The following is a 19972-nucleotide window of genomic DNA, read 5'->3' on the forward strand; positions in this document are numbered from 1 at the left end:
AAACTGGCATACTTGTAATAACTTATTTTTCCTTTAATAGTTAAAACTAGTTTTGAGTGTTGCATGCCTAGCCTGAAATATTTCTACTAGTTAAGGGTATCCCTTTTTAAGATAAGTTTTTGGCTTTTAGCGCTACTAGTTGGCTATTGCTGATTGCCAGCAAAATTCCAGTATTGTGATTTGCAATCATTCAGGAGTAATCAAGTTTCTTCACTTGTGGCTCTTGGCCAGAATTCTGTGAAGTTGGAGGCTATTCGCACTGAGCAGTTAAATTCTTTGTTTGCAAAGAGGTTTGTAAATGAGAGACAGCCTTGGAATACTGTCTGTCCACTATGGTATGGAACCGGAGGATCCCTTCAATTGTCCCTGTGATATCTGGATATTCTCTGAACTGATAAGAATTTATTTTTCTCAGAACACCTTAGAATTGATATGACTGTTGTTCTGAAATACCCCAAATCCAAATCTTTCCCTTCTTGGTCGTCTCAAGTTAAATGCAGACTGAGTCATTTTCTGTTTCGTTGCCAATCTAACTTCAGTTGAGTAACTTTTAAGGTTTTAGATTCTTCAGCACTGTGTGTTTCTAATATCTCTACAATACCATCTTTGACTATCTTTTCACGATGCTCTGTTCAACAAAACGTTCTTGAGATAGCCAGCTAAACATAATTTTTATTTCTAGTTTCCACAAATCCTTAGTAGTTCATCAAGCTTGTGTTTCTTTTTGTTACTAACACGTTAGTCTAAGCCTTCAGGACAGTGTGTGAGGAATCTCGCTGTGCTTTTCCTTTTGGCATTCATTAAAAAGGTGCCACTCAGCCTTCTCTTCTTTTTGCTTGCTTGATGGAATGATCACTTGCAGGTGATAGGAAAGCCTGTTCCTCTGAGAGGACGTGAACCAGTGGTGATAAACCCCACCATAATAAATCATCAGAATATATTCAAGAAATAACTTTTAGGCATTTTTTCAGGAATGTTTCTGATTTACAAAATTTAAAGACTTTGTCTGTGGTACAGGTATGAATTTAAGGTACCATAATTTTCTTGCAAGTAGAATTGCAGAGGAATTACACCATTTCCACTAAAATCAGTAGCCTGCACCAAGTTGAAACATAGTAGAATAAAGCTGACCTGTGACTATATGCAGTTTGTGCTTGTGCTGTACAGATTTTTAAACTTGGAATCCTATAGTTTTTGCAGGAAATACACAGTAATAATTGTATACAATTACAACACTACACATAAGCTTCAAATCAAAACCAAGCTAGGTTTTCATAGAAAGAGTGTTTTCTAAACATATGCTTATGTCTTATTATGTATATTGGTTGTTTTGTCATCTTAAGTCACTCGTAAAACACTAATAAAACAAAAAATAAGTATTTTCATGTGGTGAACTGGTGACTTTTTTCCCCCCTACCTTAAATGATAGGCACCTATGGGGACATGCTGGGGTGATATCTCAGAAGGAGTGCGAGTGGAGGTTCCAAACACGGACTGCAGCCTACCTACCAAAGTCTTCTGGATAGCTGGAATTGTAAAATTAGCAGGTAAATATATTTTAGTTGAAGTTATTAAAATAATCAAAATAACTGTGTGAAGGGAGCTAATAATTTAGTCAGTGGTCACCTGGTTAGTATAATGTTGACACTGGTTAGGTTGTCAGAGCTGTGTCAATAGGTTATATGTTCTAGCACTATCACTACATTACACTGTTTTAGAGTGGTTTCAGTGATGCTTAAGAATGGCTAGTGGTTTGGGTTTTTTTATATTGCCTCAGAGTACAGTAAAAGCGGTGCGGAATGAGGAGATACGAAATTGTGTAATAGCTAGCAAGTAAGCCTCGTTATACAAATCACTTTTCTTGGTTAGAAGTTAAAAATTCAAGGTCACATAACTAAGATGAAAAAGCATATACTATGGGTAACTAATTAATTTTGTCCTCCTACATATAACTTCTAAAGGCTTATAGTTCAAGAATTTTAATTAAAATTTGACTTACATGATAGCACATGCACATTTATCAAAGTAATCCATTCCGTGCATTAATAACGTGGAAATGTGCTATAAGAATAACGTTCTATAAAAATTTATAGTCTAGAAAATCCAGTGCCATATACATTATGATTGGTAAAGAAATACTAATACATTTTTTATAATCTTGTTTAATTTTTGTCTTTTTTTAAATGGGATTGCTTTCTTTCAGGCTACAATGCTCTGCTAAGATATGAAGGCTTTGAAAATGATTCAAGTCTTGACTTCTGGTGCAACGTTTGTGGGTCTGACATCCACCCAGTTGGTTGGTGTGCAACCAGTGGGAAGCCCCTAGTCCCTCCTCGAAGTATGTAAATAGTAGCCTTACTGATTGATATCAAAGTCTTTCCTTATTAAACTAAATTTGCTCATGGTCCAGATATCAAAGTATTTTTTTACCATAGCAAGTCTTTCAACAATTATGAATAAATCATTTTAACTTTTGGAAAAATAAGGACTTGACTGATGCTGAAAGTGTTTCTTGGAGTAGCCCATCTGATGCAACTTAAAGTTTTTAAGATCAAGGTGGAAGCAGTTAGCTAATCAGTGATGTGAACATGCACTGATTTTATTTATATTTTGTTATTAAATTCTTTGCCCTGACATACCCATAAACTTAATCTTGGGTAGCATTCATTCTCTAAAGAGGTTTTTGTCATTATTGTCATCCAGGCTTTTTAACAGTCATCTGGGATTTCTTCTTTACATATTCCAGACTCTAATATTGTCTCTAACGGACACAATTAAAAAATCAGTGGCTTATTTTTTCCCCTTCATTTGCAACAGCCATCCAACACAAATACACAAACTGGAAAGCTTTTCTAGTGAAACGACTTACTGGTGCCAAAACACTTCCTCCTGACTTTTCTCAGAAGGTAAGGCTGATGCAATATCAATGATGTACTATAAACGAAATTGCAGCACAATGTGAAGAACTGAAGTATTTTACAATGGCACATGAGCTCCTTTTATAGTGAAGATGATACAGTAGTTTCTTCCCTTAAATACAGTTTTCCTTTGAATCTCTATTCTCCATTTATGTCCACACTTGTCAGTATGTATTTGGAAAACTGTTTCCTCTAGCACACAGTAATTTTCTTTAAAAACTAGTTAGTCTATTGTAATTCTAAAATACCCCAATTTAAAAAAAGAAAAAAAGTGCTAATAAGCTACCCTGTGATACATAAGAAAAATTAAAACTGATTTTTCCAATTCAGGAATGATTTTTATCATACACTATTTCAAGAAACTGAACAAAATGTGTTCATATAGCACATATTTAGATGTACATACCTGTTAATACTTTTCATCTGCTCTGGACTAGATTTTTTTGCTGTCTAAGTCATGTCTTTAAGTGTGGCAGCTGCCTGTATAGTGTGCTGTAAGTTTACTTACTAATATTGTGAGATGGTACATAGCTTTCAGTAGGAATATGAGACTTATTTGTTGTCTTACACCGCATCTAATATTAAAAACAGAAAATAATCACCAAAAAACATTCTGCAGTTGTTGATTTCTATTTAAAAATTGGCTCGGTTGGAAGCCAAATTAAATTGGCAAGATCTCAACACTTTGGGGAGTTCGTAATGGAAATGGCTAGTGACAGATACTGATTTTTAAACAAAATGTATTCTCACAAGGCAGATTAACATCTATTTTCATTCTCTTCCTTTCTTTTTGGTATATTATGAAAAAATATGTTTGTGAGTGGCCAACTTTAATTATGTTGAAGGTTTGTTTTCCGTGCATTTTTATAATAAAGTATTTTAATCCAATTTTTTAAAGTGCTATATTTTGAGTGGATGACAAAGAAAAAAAAACACCTTTGTTTTTGTTTTTGTTTTGGTTAAAATTGTTTCTTAAGGTAATTTTATCCATTGATAACAACTGAACAAACTTTCACTAAGTCAATGGAAAATTCCTGTAACCTTCAATGGAAAATTCCTCTAACCTGTGCGAGAATTGTATTAGGGGCTGTACTTGATACAATTAAAGCATTGTAGGATCTATTCTACTTAGTTTTCTGAAACATTTCATTTCTCCCCAGGTACAATGAAATATAAGTGAAATCATCTGTGTCATTTTTGCAGGTTGATTAACAAGTACTTGAATTAAATGAAAAGTGCATTGATACTGCATTTGAATAGCAGAAGACAGATGACTGAGGAAAAACAGAGTATATTCTTACAGAATGGGTTTTTTTCTGTTACTTTAAGGTGTCTGAGAGTATGCAGTATCCATTCAAAACTTCCATGAGAGTAGAAGTTGTTGACAAAACACACCTTTGTCGAACAAGGGTAGCAGTTGTAGAAAGTGTCATTGGGGGACGGTTAAGATTGGTGTATGAAGAAAGTGAAGACAAAACTGATGACTTCTGGTGCCATATGTACAGTCCACTCATTCATCATATTGGTTGGTCTCGAAGTATAGGACACAGATTCAAAAGATCTGGTAAGCTTGTTGTGTTTTAGAGGTGTCTTTGTGGGTAGTATTGGCTTGGAGAAGTCTGACTTAAGCAGTACTGTCACTTTATACAATTAATAAGACTAGCTTTAATAATGACCCTTAAAAATTTATGTAATGCGGCCCAAGGGTTTTACCAATTATATTACATTCAGGAGTTTCAGTCAAAAGTATAATTAATGTTTTTTGCAGCATTGGAAAAGCCAAAATAAATTTTAGGTTGATTTGTAGTGTTGGTATCTAGAAAGATTCAATGGTTAGTAGTGGTTAACAAACTGTCTAGGCAGGAAAACCTTGAACTTCAATATTCAAGTATGGTAAACCTAGTTTTTCATGGTGATACCTGGAATTACACAGTCCTGCTCCACAAACTCCTAGTTTCTTCACATTTGTCTTTTTTGTACAATACAACATGTACAAGTATCCTATTAGATGCTGATTTTTTTTTTTACTTGCAAGTTTAGGGTCTATCTAATATTTTTATATTGCAGGATTTACATGTTTTAGAGGGCATTAGGAGATGGGCAGGGAAGATGAAGTGACAGCCTAGTAGATGGTACACAGTTAAGGCCCTTGTTATCTAAAATACAAAAATACTTGTAATTTGAAATATTTAAGGCTTCTAAAAAAAAAAAAAACCAAAAAACTGTGTTTTAATATTTTTCTGCTCCATTGAGCCTGTATCCCTTGTCAGAAACAGAATTTCTGTAAAACATTCCACAAGGCATCCCTTCAGGAAAACCTTCAGTTTTCCTAGCACTTAAACTTTCACTGAAACCATTTATAAATAAGAGTAGTTAGAGAAATCAAGAACAGTGCTACTTCCCAGAAATAATGTCTCTAACAGAGTTCCAGGGATACCCCTTGGAAAGTACTATTCAACAGCTGGCTAAAACCAGCCATATATATGTATTTAAAGTGATTATGTATAATTATATAAAAAATATATAAATAGAATTTTTTGTCATAACATACTGCAAAGTAGTTTACTTGCCCCTTTTTTTGCAAAAGCCTATATGTATATTTGTACCAATATCGTGACATAATCAAGTGCTCTTGTAAATATTGGATATTAGTTTTTTTCCATAAATGAGATTTGTGTTATAGAGGTGTTTCAGGTAGAAGTCAGTAAGGAAAATAGATGGATTGTGTCCTCCAGATTTTTGTGGTAGTCTTATTATAAACTGTGGGCCTCCCACACCAATGATTGCATTGTATGTTAATGAATTCAGAAAAACATACTGTCTGCTCTATTAACAAAACTTCTGAATAATATGTACTATTATTCCTTGTAGATATTACAAAGAAACAGGATGGACATTTTGATGCACCCCCACATTTATTTATGAAGGTGAGTTTGCTAGCAAGAACAGTGTTTTCTTGGAGTTGATGAGGACCTTTAGTTCCTGGTGTGTGTAAGACAGACCTGAAACTCTACTTAAGTCCTGGAAATATGCCCTGCACAAGCATTACTTTTTTTATTCAAGCACTTATTTAATTTGGCCTCCCTGACATAAGCAGAGATGATAGAACAGGTATTTCAATCAGCAGAGATGATAGAACAGGTATTTCAATCTGTTTCTTTGGCAGTGTGGGGTTATATTTTGTTCCAGGCTTATTAGATTCTTAGCTTCTGGTGTTGTTATGTGATTCTTTAGGTAAAAGAGGTTGACGCAGCTGGAGAATGGTTTAAAGAAGGAATGAAATTGGAAGCTATAGACCCCTTAAACCTTTCGGCTATATGTGTGGCAACTATTAGAAAGGTAAGAAAACAAATGTGTATTTTGGGAAGGTAGATAGGAATCCTTTTTTCACTCACCTTTATTCAGGTTTGAAACAAAAACCTGAAAATAAATGCAGTTAATTCACACAGTGAATGTTTATGGAATATGTTCATTAATTGTTTATATACAACTGCTATGAAAAAGAATATACTTACGTGAATTTTTTTTATTTTGACTTTAATCTCTGGAAATTTAGCCTTACCTTTAGTTAGAATATAATATGTTTGTGAGATTAATTTGCGGGGGAATCTTCTGCTAATTACACCAAGTGTTTTGCAACTGTTCAAAAAGAAACCTCATCTTGCTTACTTGCAGAAGTCCATGAAGACATTTTAAGTGTGTACTTCTTTCCTAGCTTGATTGAAAGGGAGCCCATCTATGTGAAATCTGTTTTAATAGAGGAAGAAAATGTAACAAGTAGCTTAGTAGGATTGTATAACCTTACCAATGAGGGGTGTGGTTATGATTTTGAGTCTTTTTTTCTTATTAATGGTGTGCAGAATATCCTTGCAAGCTAAAGAGTAGACTGATTTATAAAGCTTTAGATGTAGAACTGGTGTTCACGAGAAAAATAAACTAGAGATCAGAAAAAGGAAATGTTCATCTCATAACTTTGCAGTTAACAAAGGTACATTTGACAATAGTACACACAATCTTGGAGACAGGTGTGATTTGGAGTTTTTTGTTTTGTGATAATTGAATGTCCTTTTAGGTGTGCTTCCATTATTATTGAGTTACTTTTCACTCTTTTGAAACATGGCATGCTTTCTTTTTAGCCTTATCACACAGTTAAAGGTATTTAATGTAAAATTTTGTTTTTCTTTACAAAGGTTTTAGCAGATGGCTATCTTATGATTGGGATTGATGGCTCAGAAGCAGCAGATGGGTCTGATTGGTTTTGTTACCATGCCACTTCCCCTTCTATTTTCCCTGTTGGTTTCTGTGAAATTAACATGATTGAACTAACTCCACCCAGAGGTACATATAGCATTCTGACCACATTTTATTTTGAATATTTCTCAGTGATATTGTATGTGCCATATGCTTTGTTTCTTAACTCAGTCTACGAAATTCATGTCACTTTTTAGGACTTTCTGAAGTCTGAAACAAATAAAACAGCATAACTTCAAAGTCATCTGAAGGAGAGATAACAAACTTTTCATTTAGAAAAAGTCAAATTGAACATCTGATTGATTCTTTGGCTAAAATAATTTGCTTTTGCTGTCAGAAATTGAGGATAGCCACTAGTTGAATAGTATATCCATTTAGTGAATGGGAAGTATGCTAGTCACTAGAAGGACTGTTTAGAATATGTCATTGCTTAGGAAGTCCTGGCCACCAAAAAGATTAACGAACACTGTAAAGAAACTCAGACTTAGGCTAATTAGCAACAATACCAGTTAATTTTTTTGAAGAATATGCACAAATTTGAGCTTCAAGGAAGTAGCCATTAGAGCTGTATGCTGCATAGTCCTTTCTGTGAGAAAAAGCTGTCCGTCCACTAGCACATATGCCTACAGAAGACTGTATTGCCTTCATTTTTCCATTTTATTGTCTTGGTCTAGCAATTTATAAAGAGGATTGTAACTAGCTATATAACAGCAGATAATAATGTTTTTCTATGGATTTTTTCTCCATTCTTGTTACTGCAGGCTTCTACTTGTATTTATTGAATTATTTTTCTATGTAATAACTACAAAGACAGTGTAATGCAACATGAAGAAAATAATTTCATATAATTTTCTTTATTGCACACTAATGAATCTGTCATCTTTTGAGTATGTGGAAAATGCAGTTGGACAGATTTACTATTATTTTTCAGTCAGCTCATTTAATGAATTTATTGCCTAGAAATTCATGGGCATAATCACCCCTCAAAAATGTGGTGCAAGAGTCTCTTGCAATAGGAAGAGTTTTTGTGGGAGGAAAAAGCATGCATATCAATACATATCAATGAATTTAGAAATAAATACATTAAATTGATGATACAGAATAGGAAAAAAAAAATCCCTTCTATGATGAAACTTTTCCCCTTTACTTTTCAAGCACTTCTTACACAATAGTATGTGAATTTTGTTGTTAAGGCATTTATGATACTTGTATGTTTCTTGTATTGTGGCAACCTTTATCTACATGTATATTTTCCCTTTTATTGCAGTTTTCTGTAAGTCCTGTATCATCCACTGAGAGGTGATTATAAATCACACAAGCAATAATCTAAAAGTCATTTGAAAGAGGAATTAACAGGAGTAAAATACAGAACGTAATGCGCATTAGCATATTGAGTAGGATCAAAGTGATCAAAGCTTCCTAGCTCTTATGAGAGGTGTATTTTGCTTTCCAAATTGTGGGCTTGAAAATGGACAGTTTCTTAATTCTGAATACTCCAACAAGGACCACAAGCGCATGTCTCTAGTGTGTGTGGTGAGAAGTTAATTAAAGGATTTGCATACAAATATGTTGGTCTAGCCAGAGGAACTGTGCATTAAGAAGAAAATTATTAGTATGCAAAACTGATACGTTATTACCCTTATTAATTGTTAGCTATCCAGCTACGTCTGTTCATACAGATATTGAATACCTAACATGAAAGCTCTTTTCCAAAGTACATTTAGCAATGTGGATAACTTTGAGTTGCTGTGAAATCATTGGACTTCACATTTATAAGCTCATTCCTTCCAGACATCTTCATCTCTCGCTGAAATCAGTAGAAGATGAAGATGCTGAGATGCTTTCAAGAATGCGATTGCATTATGGGCTGTGAATGTTAGCTACCTGATGAGTCTGGCCCTGCAGTACTGAGCTATGACTTAGTGGGAGCTCTCTACCCCCACTTGGATGAGATGCAGCTGTTTCCCATAGCTCCCCATGGCGCGCCCACTATGCTGCGATCTTTTCAGAATGTCCAACACTGCATACTACTGCAAAGAAATCTTTCACGCTGATGTTGCTCCAGCTAGAATCCGAGAATTGTTGGTTTAAGCAGTTGTAGAAGTTGCCTAAAGTAACAAATAGTCCTGCATGTTTTATGCATATTCAGTAGATGAACAAAAGCTAAATATATTTGAGAGATTATTTTCTTCCCTTTATAATAGCTTTTAAAATTGGAAAAAAAATCCTGTAATTTTCCATATTATTGCTATTTTTAGCCTTATTCAAGTTTTAAAATATCCATGCTTGTTCTTACCACTCTGTTCTTAACAATTCAAGTGTTTCAATAGTGGAGCTCTTTCCCCACAGGAAAGACACTGGATGTGCTTAATTACATGATCTGTTCTGGGTCATTTGTGTGGGGCATTGTAGAGATGAAGGATCTACGTGGACAGAAAGCTTCAAGTACGAATTATTAATGTTAACATGAAATTACACTTTCTATATTATCCAGAGGTTCATTCATCTGTTTGTTGCAAATGGGCAGTGTCCAGGTGACTGTCTTGTCCCTTAGACCAAAGCTCAGAGAGTGGAAGTTTCTGATGTTAATGTTTTGCTTCTTTGTTACCTTTTTAGCCGTAACACGGTGCCAATATACTATTTTTGTTGTTGTTCTTATGCATGAAGTTTGCTGTTGATGTATGAAAATGTTGTTTAAAATTCACAGGTTATGCAAAACTCCCTTTTAAATGGTTTGACTACCTCAGGGAAACTGACTCAATAGCAGCACCTGTAAAGCTCTTCAATAAGGTAATGAACATTATACGTGTGTATTTAAACTGTAATTAGTATTTTCTTTAAATTTCTGTCTGTATAGTCAATGGGCTTGACCCATTTCATTAAATACAGTTTTGAAAAACTAAGACAACAGAGACTTTTAGAAATAAGAACCATTTGAGTATATTAAGCTTGAATATTTCTGAAATGTTAAATAAATGCAGGGGTACATGAAACTTCATAACTGATACTTGGTATTTTCTTGCATTAAGCTGACCGAAATATTCATTGCAACACTGTGCTTAAACCATCTTAATTAATATGTTTGTTTACTGATGTTTGCCTTGTTTGTGTTTGCTTTTCCAGGAAGTTCCAAACCATGGGTTTCATGTTGGAATGAAACTGGAAGCTGTTGATCTGATGGAACCTCGCCTGGTATGTGTGGCCACAGTAACTCGCATTATCCATCGTCTTTTGAGGATACACTTTGATGGGTGGGAAGATGAATATGATCAGTGGGTGGATTGCGAGTCCCCAGACCTCTATCCAGTGGGATGGTGTCAGCTAACTGGATATCAACTACAGCCTCCAGCGCCACAATGTAAGTTCTGTTTTGTAAATAACGTTAACAGTTGCTTACTGGCCCTTGTTCATGGGTGATGATTTTCCTAACTTCATCTGTTTCAAGTGAGGTCAACAGGCGTAACAAAAATAGAAAAATTCTTGCTAATGCTTAGAAATACACAGTTCTAATCTCTTCCACCTTGACTTTTAAAGTACTTCTGGGCATTTCTGGGGCTACTTGATATTTTTTTAATGCCAGAAGATGCTTATTTGATCCAGGGAAGAAGCCTGTTACTTACCTGTTAATTCTGGATAACATCACTGAGAACTGATTTTTCTTCAGGATTGCAAATATATATGCTTTGCATACCGAATTTGAGGGAACTCAGTGTTTGCATAGCTATTCAGGTGCAGAAGTATTAAATGTGAGAAGACTGTATTTCATTTAGTGCATCAAGACTTGTCCTGTCAGGTCAATTTATACGATAATAATTGATAACTGTATTTCAAGAACTGTTAGTTGTTTAATGGGAGGGTAATAGTAGTTACTGCTAGTAGTTTAAGGGGAGGCTTTTCCCACAATAAAGGTATTCTGTTCGTTCAGTCACTAAGGAGAAATTCTGTAACTGTGTAGCAGCCTTGACACATTCCGAAGTGTTTTTCCAAAACACTAAACTTTAATTCTGAATTCTTAATTTTTCACAGCATCAAGAGATAGCCAGTCAAGTTCATCAAAACAGAAGAAAAAAGCTAAATCACAACAGTACAAAGGACATAAGAAAAGTGGGTGACAAAGTAGTGTTTGCACTTTTCCTATTGTTTGAAAAGTTTGCGGTCTCTCCCTGAGTCCCTATTCTATTTGGAAATGTTTGTGTGTAAACAGGTCTTATGCTTAAAGGTGCAGTATGCCATAAAAGGAACTTTTTCATTGAGAATAACCATTTTTTTTTATAACTTGCAACAGGGTTAATGTTGCTAATAACAGTCTATATGAATTGTAGGTGGACAAGTGTTACAATATTTTTGGTATTCGGACATCATTTTAATTAAATAATACTTGGACTATGGAGGTATACTGCCTTATACAAAATACTCAGGTATCAATTAACACCGTTTTAATTCTGGTCTTTGTAACACAAGTGTAGGAGTAAGAACCAAGTTACTTGGATCAGAAAGAATGAGATGTAGAAAATTTAAATTACCATCTAGCTGGTTCCTAAAAGAACAAAAAAGTTACTTGCCAGTTGTTTAGATGAGACATTCGTGGGAAGCTATACGTAAATAAAACTTATTTGTGGTTATTTTCAGAAACAGTAAGTAGCGTTGCTGTTTGTGACTATTCTTGTCACAGTAAAACATAGTAATGACATTTTTAAGAATCTGAAGTATTCAGGTTCTTTCCATAGTAGTTGTTTCTCTCTGGATCGGGTTATCTTCAAAATTCACAACCAATTTGAATTTGCACAAATGCACATTTTGCATTCCTCTATATTTTTATTTCCATAACTCTGTTGGTTTAAACTGAAAATCTGTTTTGTATAAGTAAAATAAAGGGAATAGAGGCAGCCAGCTGTAAGAGGACCTTGTGCCTTCTCCCATGATTCTTCTCTAGAAATCAGATCCATCTGTATTCTCTCCTCTAAGCAATATTGTAGTTTTATATGGCAGTTTTATTCCAAAGGTTCTCAAGCCAGTTTTCCAATAACTGGACAATTTTGAAAGGCAGCTACCTCTTGAGTCACGAGCAGCAACGTGACAGCCATTGTACAAGAAATATATGTGCCAAGAGATGACGTGGTAAATAAGAACGTAGGGCAAGCCTATATAGTCTTGTTAAGTACTACACAATTTTTAATGATGTTTAACTCAAGATTTTACAGTATCTTTTTTTAAAAAGAACCAGTTACAACTTGGGGGTGGGGGTCGGTTCTGCCACATAAGAATGAATAGTTTGTCTTGATAGAAGTAGATGGTCTACTTCCAGACAACCTAACTATGTATATTAAGTTTGGAGCATCAAATCACTATGCTGACTCATTCTCTTGGTGTTCTCTTGGAAACAGTGGAGAGTTGGAAAGAAGGTGCAGTATTTTACACTGCAGACATATGGGTAGATCAGCTACAGAAAAGGGTCTATTATCTGTCCTCTTGAATTGGCCCTGCTGCTTTGTCAAGGTATTTTCTAATAGGACAATAGCAGACAATCAAATCAACAGTTTTATTGAAGTTGACAGTTATTTTACCTGCAAGTCAGCAAGCCTGACCAACAATAATCTTTAACAGTCCTTAATGTGACCTTAGGAGAGATTTTATTATGTGAAATACTCTTCTAAGTGAGAACATGAGGCTTTTCCTAACATTAGAATCTGTATCATCTTGACTTATTTAGACTTGTTTCTAGAGAGTTTTGTTGCTCTGAGACTTGAGTTCATCCAAGTACAAAACTAAAATTTTAAGGCACATTCCCTGAAAGATAGGAGTTTTCCCCCATCCCTTACATCTCATTTTGAAATACAGAGGCTGCTGAAATCCAGACTATGCTGTTCTGTATATGTGAGGTGTAGCTGCTTTGCAGATGCTTTTTGTAGCTGTTTTCAGTAAAGTGTATCTCCTGATGATGAATCCTTATGTGGTCTTTAACTTCTGGACAACCTTGTCTTACAAAGCATCAGTCATTTTGATGACTTCAGTATTACTGCCAATGCTATGATCAGAGACTTCCAAAGGCGATGTGGATTTCAATGTGCCTTTGGCCACTGATCCTAGATAAAATAATAGATATGGGAGGAAACTATTGGCAAGCGTTGAAAGATTTCATAAAAATAAAGCTTTAAATATGGTGAGGGAAAAGAACTCTAGATGAGTCTGACACTCATTGTAAAGTCTGATTAAATGGACCAATTGCTAGTTTGAATTGTGCAATGTGAACTAACTGTCCCTAAGAAAACTCTTGCATAAAACCTGGAGCAGGGGTCTGTAGACAGATGCTGACCTATTTTAAAGTAATTCAGTTTCAACCAGAATAGTTTTCGTGGAATTAATCAGCTAATCTGGAGGTGATTGGAAAAAAAATATTCAGACAGGTTTGTGTGAGCTAAAAAAAGAAAAAAAAATAATAATCTGTCATCCATTTCCCTTATTTCAAATCTTTTTATCTTTGAACGGTAGTTTGTTGTGTTGAAATGAGATGCATCCACTGATTTCTGTTCCGTCACAGATCTAGCTATCAGGAAAGGGCCTGTTGACCTGGGATAGGAAAACAGATATCTTCATTCTGAGTAGAACCTGAAGCTAAACTCTTGAGTTAGGTCTACCCTAGCTTCCTGCAGTGATTTTGAGAATTGTGTCAAATGAGATGAAAACTTTGTTTTTATCTAGGGCTTTCCCTGAGGTAGAAAAATTGACCTAAATGAAGAGCTGTGCAGCTGTGCTGCACTTGTGTAGAACTCATGTGAGGAATTAAAACCCTTGTCTTCCTGCTAAATTTGTGAATGGGTCTATTAAGGCAAACTGGAACCTTCTTCACTAGTCATTGCAGAAAGCAACCTTCGCTATTTTGATTTTCAGTCATAAAAAGAAGTTGAGCAGTGAGTGCCACAGATAAAGCAGGTGTCTGGGGAGTTCTTTCGACATCTTGTTAAGGGCCTCAAACATTGTACTCTTTCTTCTTTCTGCTGTTTGAGGAAATAAACAGTAAAATCCAGATCCTGTTCAGGATCTTGCAGCAGTATTTTTTAAATAGAATTCAGGTACAGAAAAAACAGCTGATTTGAGTATATCTAGAGAAGGTTGTGAGTGCTGTTGCCTTAAGCTAGGGAAAGATGGGTATATCATTAATTACCTTTTTGTAGGACCTGTTCTCGGATAATTCTAGACTGTCTGAGCAGATTTTGTTTAGCAAGCTGTGCTAGACCATTCTGCTCCTTACCTCATCCCCTTTCTTCCACCTAATGCCTTGGCAAAAGTTTCTTGATATCTGTCTTACAGTAAGTGTGACACAAACTCTGGAAAGGAAATTCCCTTTATCTAGTGCCATAGGAAGATTTGTTATAGTGGAATTTATTCTTTGTTTCACGCTAACCTCTGAAATAAATATGGGCTATGGAAACAAGGAATAACTTCTCATGGGTTTGTTTACTGGGCTGTTTACTCAATACTAAGAAATCTACTTAATCATCAAAAGGAGATAAAAGAAAAAGGTCATGAAAAGTTATAGTTGGCTGCCTCCTACATGTTTATTCTTAGTGGGTTATGGCAACAGAAGTGTTGAGTCACAGGAAATAATACTAAGAAAATGTTTTCTGTAGCTTTTTATTGTTCAGCACTTGTAAATAAAAATAAATAGAAAGTCTTATTTTGAGAAGGATTTCAGTCATAAAACTGTATAATGCAGTAATAATGCTTTCATGGTAAAGTAACCACAGCTGATTAACAAGAAGCTCTGTATATGTCTTAATTAAACTAGATTATTTTTGGTACAAAGAAGTTACTTCCACATATTTTTCTCATGTACTCACAATGCACTGCAGAATGTCTTTGAGTCATTCTGCTGTGTATAATGATGCAGATTTCTAATGCAGTATTTTACCTCCTTACTGAGTCCATTGAGAAGTGAGTAGCATGTATTTGGTGTGGAGTAGAAGTGATTACATAGTGAACTCTGCCATAATGGGATTATGGTAAAGGAAGAAAGTCAGACTCCTGTTGTTCAGCTGTGCCACTACAGAAACTAGTATAACCAGCAGAATTAACACTCAACGCTGAATGGGAGCAACTTAAAAAGCATTGCATCCAGCCATAATGTTTTACTTCTCAACAACAAAGGAATACGAGAGAAGATTTTTAAGATATCTTCGATTAGGAGAATTTCTTAATCCATGAAAAGTAGTAAATTTGGAGCTGAGAATACAGCTGTGCTTTTTTTATTCCTTTCTTTGAAATCTACAATGGGCAACATAACGTTAATTTTCCCTTATGTTAGTGTGACTTAGAAGTAGTTAATGTGCACACATTTAGTAATAAAGACAGAAAAAGTACATGTCAGATTGTTACACCTTTTATGGAGAGGCTGATAATACAGATGTTCCTAGGACTTATTTTAAGCATAATTTGTTATTGTCAACTGTTTGGAATGCCCAAACACTTTGTTTTGGTGTGATTACTGATACGCAGAGCATGAAATAATTTTCTTAAAAATTTAACAATGTTTTTAGTCTATTATAAGTAAGAAGACTGTCCAAAAGGGAGTAGAAATTAACTAGCATCCTACCTGGCCCACCCTTCGATGAAGCTGGTATTTTTTCTTAGATTTATTATGTTGCTATGTAAGCAGCTTGTCATGTTGACAGTGAACCCATTTAGTAGCATTTGGATTGTAAAGATGTGCTTATTTTACCATTTTTAGGTTTTTCCTTTTTAATTAGAATGTTTTATAACTATAAGACATTCTGTGTGCATGCAAAATACCAGGTGGACTGTTTGAATTATGCCTTCTGCTTTGTCACTGTGTTCTCAGCCAGCAGTGTGTCCATCATTGCTGCTTACTTTTTATTCAAAGAAAGGAAGATCAAGTTGCATGTAGTTTGTGTGTTTGCTAGATAGTTACTGTGTTACTTGTTAATTTCTAATTGCAAGCGTAAGTTTTGTGAGCACTTTTGTGAATACTTGAGAATCACTTCCAGTTTTGTTTCCCATGGTGTTTATTTCAAGTGGGTAGGATTTTGTACGATGTACCTACTGGTCAGAAGGCTGTGCAGGTGAATACTTGAAGGGTAACTTATGAGTTTGCCTAGACTATTCATTATTAATGTAGTATGCAGAATCTGCTCATATTGTCTGCTTTCTAGTAGGTGTATATATTGGAATAAGGTTATTGAAATGATAATTTGACCTCAACATTTTAAAAGCTGGATTCTGTAGACAACTTTCTGCCTAATTATGGTGTTATCTCTCTAAAAGGCTCATGCTGACGTTGTCTTGTAAGAAGAATATTTAAGCATGGTGGTATCTTTAGCATATGCATAATCTAGTTACCTTGTCTCTTCAGGGCTAGGCTTTTGTTTGTCAGGTTGTCTTTATCTGACGGTGCTGAGAATACTTAAGCATTAGCAACCATAGTTTTGATATAGCTGAAAGCAGCAGAGATGATGTATTACAGTGCTTGTGTCCCTGATATTGTAGAGAAGTTTCCTCAGGCACAGAATCAGAGCATCTTAGTGATAAAGGAGGAACATGTTAATAATTTGCATGCGAAATGTTTTCATAACGTTTTTTTCATTAATTCAATGTTTAATAATCTGAAGGCATTTTAGAAGATATTTTTTCTAAACACTGAAATGCACATTGTTGTTTGTAAGGCACTGTAAAAATGGGAAGCACGGTTCTAAAGTAATTAAGAGTATGTATTTTTAAACTAGGTTTTTGGAGGTGATAAACTTTGTCTGGACTGGATTATTTCCCCAGAACCATCCTTTCTGTCACTGTTAGACACACTCACTGAAACAACTGCAGTTACGAACTGAGCCCATTATGTCTTGGGTGTCCAACCAGAGGATTGTATATTGGCTGTGCAGTGTAGCTGCAACAGAAGCAATTTACGGCATTTGTGTTCCATTGGTGGAGTATGAAATAAGTGGATCATGTTTTTAAGCAATGCACTTGAAGTCCTGTCAGCCAGTCTCTAGAATTCAGTAACTAAAGTGTGGTTGTTGAGAACAAAATTCCCAATAATAACTGAATGGTGCCATTGTAGAGGCCCTTGTTTTCCAGAATCAGTGAATGTGAAGCAGAGCCATTTCTCCGTGAACAGTCTGAGTTACCTAATGCACTTTAACCCAAGCGTTTATTTTAGTTTGACTTGATGTTTAGAGAGGAAGATACCGGTTGGCAAGAAACCCGTCAGTTTGTCCAGCCCACCCATGACAGGTGAGGTGCGGAGGAGCTTCTGTAGTGATGACGAGTTGACTCCTCCTCCTCCATATCGAACCCTTCCAGCACAGACAGCCCCGGAGGCCTTCCAGCCTCCCAGCACTAGCCGAGAGTTCAGTCCCAGCCTCAAAACAGGTAACTAGCTACATTAGTCTCTGTTACTGCAGAGGGAAATGACGGACAGGGTGGGGAACTAAGCACGGTCTAGCATGTAATGTGCTGACTCATCAAATCTCTTTTTTTTTTTTTTTTTCCTTTAAATTTTGGTTGGGTTTTTTTTCTGTTAGAGAGCTTTTCATTCTCACTGATACACCATGTCACTGAATGAATCATAGAAAAGGATTGCAGCTGTTTCAGAATTTCATAGGAGGCCATATTATAGGTTACTGAGGCACAAAGGCACAGAGGAGCTCTGCAGAGCTTTAAAATACAAAAATGCACTCTGTAAAACTGAACAGTAAGGTGGATTTGGGAATATTTGAAGTAAGCAGGAGGTTAGCGTGGATTATCTTTTGCAGAGAAAGTAACTGTACACAGTAAATAAGGAGTGATTTTTGTCTGTGTCAGAAAAAGGCAGTTACCTGGGAAGAGATCTTCAGAATGTAAGCATTATTTGAAATTTTGTGGGTTACTAATATAGAAAGTATATCTGAAAATAGTTTGTCCTTTTGGAATTTGATATTTTCCCTATTTTTGCTGTAAAACCTGGGTTTGGTTTAAGTATTGACAGTATAATAGTGCATCTGTATATGTGAGCAGAGAAAAACTCTTAAAAATTCATTTAGCAGTAATGCTGAGCAAGTAGATTAAAATTTTGAGTTTCTTTAAGGATAGTTTATGTAATGTAATCAATCTTCAATTATAGAAGTCCACTGCAAGAATCTAGTAGTTCTTTCTCTTCCCTTTTTCTAATATGTATGGCAATATAATGTAGCAGGTAAACAAAGTATTTCTAACAGATATGTTGCAGCAATATGATCTGTCAGACACCTTGGATTATGCTCTCCCTGCAGGACAGTTGCCAGGTTGATAGATTAAGCTTCAGATTTGCTTGATTTACACTCCCTTAAACTTGCTTTAGTCTGAGTAGGCTGCCTTATTGCTATTTTTAATTGACTGTGGAATACATCCAGAACAGTTTCCCTTGTCCATGTGTTATCCCTTAACAGAATGGGACACAGTAACCTACCTGCCGCCTTTAGACCCTGAGGACAAATCTTGACTCTCTTCTGTACACCTCTCAACGTTTCTCAAGAACTCCTTCATTTTTACTTTAGCTTGCTACTTGTGTGTACATGCCTGTTTTTTAACAGAGTCTCTGATGCAAAAGAGAAGCCTTCCTTAAGAAAGAGTGTTCCGGAGTGTTTGTTTCTGCACAGCTTCTCCTCTCTTACTGCAAATCTACACCTAAATTGCATGTATGTGGTGCACAGACATGCCTAGTCTGAGGTTTTCTGTGTCGTTAGATCTGCTACAAAACACCTGTGTTCTTTGGTTTCTGATACCTGACGCTTTCTATGATCATTTGGGGGGAACTTTTCGAAGTTCTGAATTCTGGAGAGGCTGGACAAAATTAGTTTTATTTGTGATGTAGCCTTGTCATTGTTCAAAAGTGTTTAAATTTAAATTGAAACCAGAAAGGCCACACGTTTTAAGTCTGGGGAAGAGGAGGGCATAACCCTGATATATAGTAAGTTAAGAACACATTTGAGATCGGCTGGAACTTATTAATTGCATGCATATTCCTCAGCATTGTACACTGTCTCACATTTTAGTAGCTGTAGGATGTAGGCACATTGCAGGAGATGCTTATATGGCTTTGAATGGGAGTAGTCTAAGATTAGTAATGAGACAGGCATCTGCACTAAAACTTCATGTCTGTTGGAGATCTCAGTAAGGCTCATAAACAGCTCTCTCCCCTAGTGTACTGTCATAAGCACAGCAGAAGGTTTCAGTACTTCTTCATCTTGTAAGTATGAAGTGGTTTCACTCTCTAGCAAAGTCACGGTGCTTCTTTAGGGTACGTGAGTACTTTGCATCTTTCAGTCATATGAAATGATCTTTTAAGCACTGAAATGCAACCGTTGGACAGCTACTCTTTAAAAACAGCCTATAGCCAGCCTGTCAGAGAAGGAGACTGTTCTGAGAGACTCACCCTACTTCTGCACATATTCTGGACCTCATTGCTGCGTTCTATATTTATGTTTTGGGGGTTTGAATGACATTTCATCAGACTGTCTTTCTTTGTCTCCAGGCAAATCACAGAGGCTATTTAAAAAGGGAGTACCTTGTGCATCTGCATCCCTTTTACTTCCATCATGATTGGTCAGATGACTTCCATTAGCTTTTTTTATTCTTCTTTCAAGTAACTTTTGTGGTATAGCTGTAGCTAAGCTTTTCTTATGGAGGATTGTAGTTAAAAGCTGTATAATAGGGACAAATGAAGCAAAGTATCATTAAATATCTAAATGTAAGGATTTTGGTTCAAATTAGCCAAAGGCAAGCCAAATTATGGAGACGGCTATTACTCCTGTACCTGCAGAAGCATTCTACAA

General features: G+C 35.7%; 1 protein-coding gene across 13 annotated transcripts in view; it reads left to right on the top strand.

Moving 5' to 3' along the window:
- The window catches only part of MBTD1 (mbt domain containing 1), a 40453-nt gene that overhangs the window by 15072 nt on the left and 5409 nt on the right, over window positions 1-19972 (top strand). For all 13 annotated transcript variants that reach the window (XR_008238224.1, XM_052807671.1, XM_052807673.1 and 10 more), the window contains 10 exons: window positions 1430-1547; window positions 2204-2338; window positions 2818-2906; window positions 4248-4482; window positions 5790-5845; window positions 6153-6257; window positions 7109-7256; window positions 9877-9959; window positions 10293-10527; window positions 11196-11273. Coding sequence is in view for 12 of the 13 variants with exons in the window: in XM_052807671.1 (XP_052663631.1) it covers window positions 1430-1547; window positions 2204-2338; window positions 2818-2906; window positions 4248-4482; window positions 5790-5845; window positions 6153-6257; window positions 7109-7256; window positions 9877-9959; window positions 10293-10527; window positions 11196-11273 (1282 nt within the window). In the remaining variant the exon portion in view is untranslated. The remainder of the gene's footprint in view (window positions 1-1429; window positions 1548-2203; window positions 2339-2817; window positions 2907-4247; window positions 4483-5789; window positions 5846-6152; window positions 6258-7108; window positions 7257-9876; window positions 9960-10292; window positions 10528-11195; window positions 11274-19972) is intronic.

Source organism: Harpia harpyja, chromosome 14 (assembly GCF_026419915.1).
Source record: "Harpia harpyja isolate bHarHar1 chromosome 14, bHarHar1 primary haplotype, whole genome shotgun sequence".
Classification (NCBI taxonomy): domain Eukaryota; kingdom Metazoa; phylum Chordata; class Aves; order Accipitriformes; family Accipitridae; genus Harpia; species Harpia harpyja.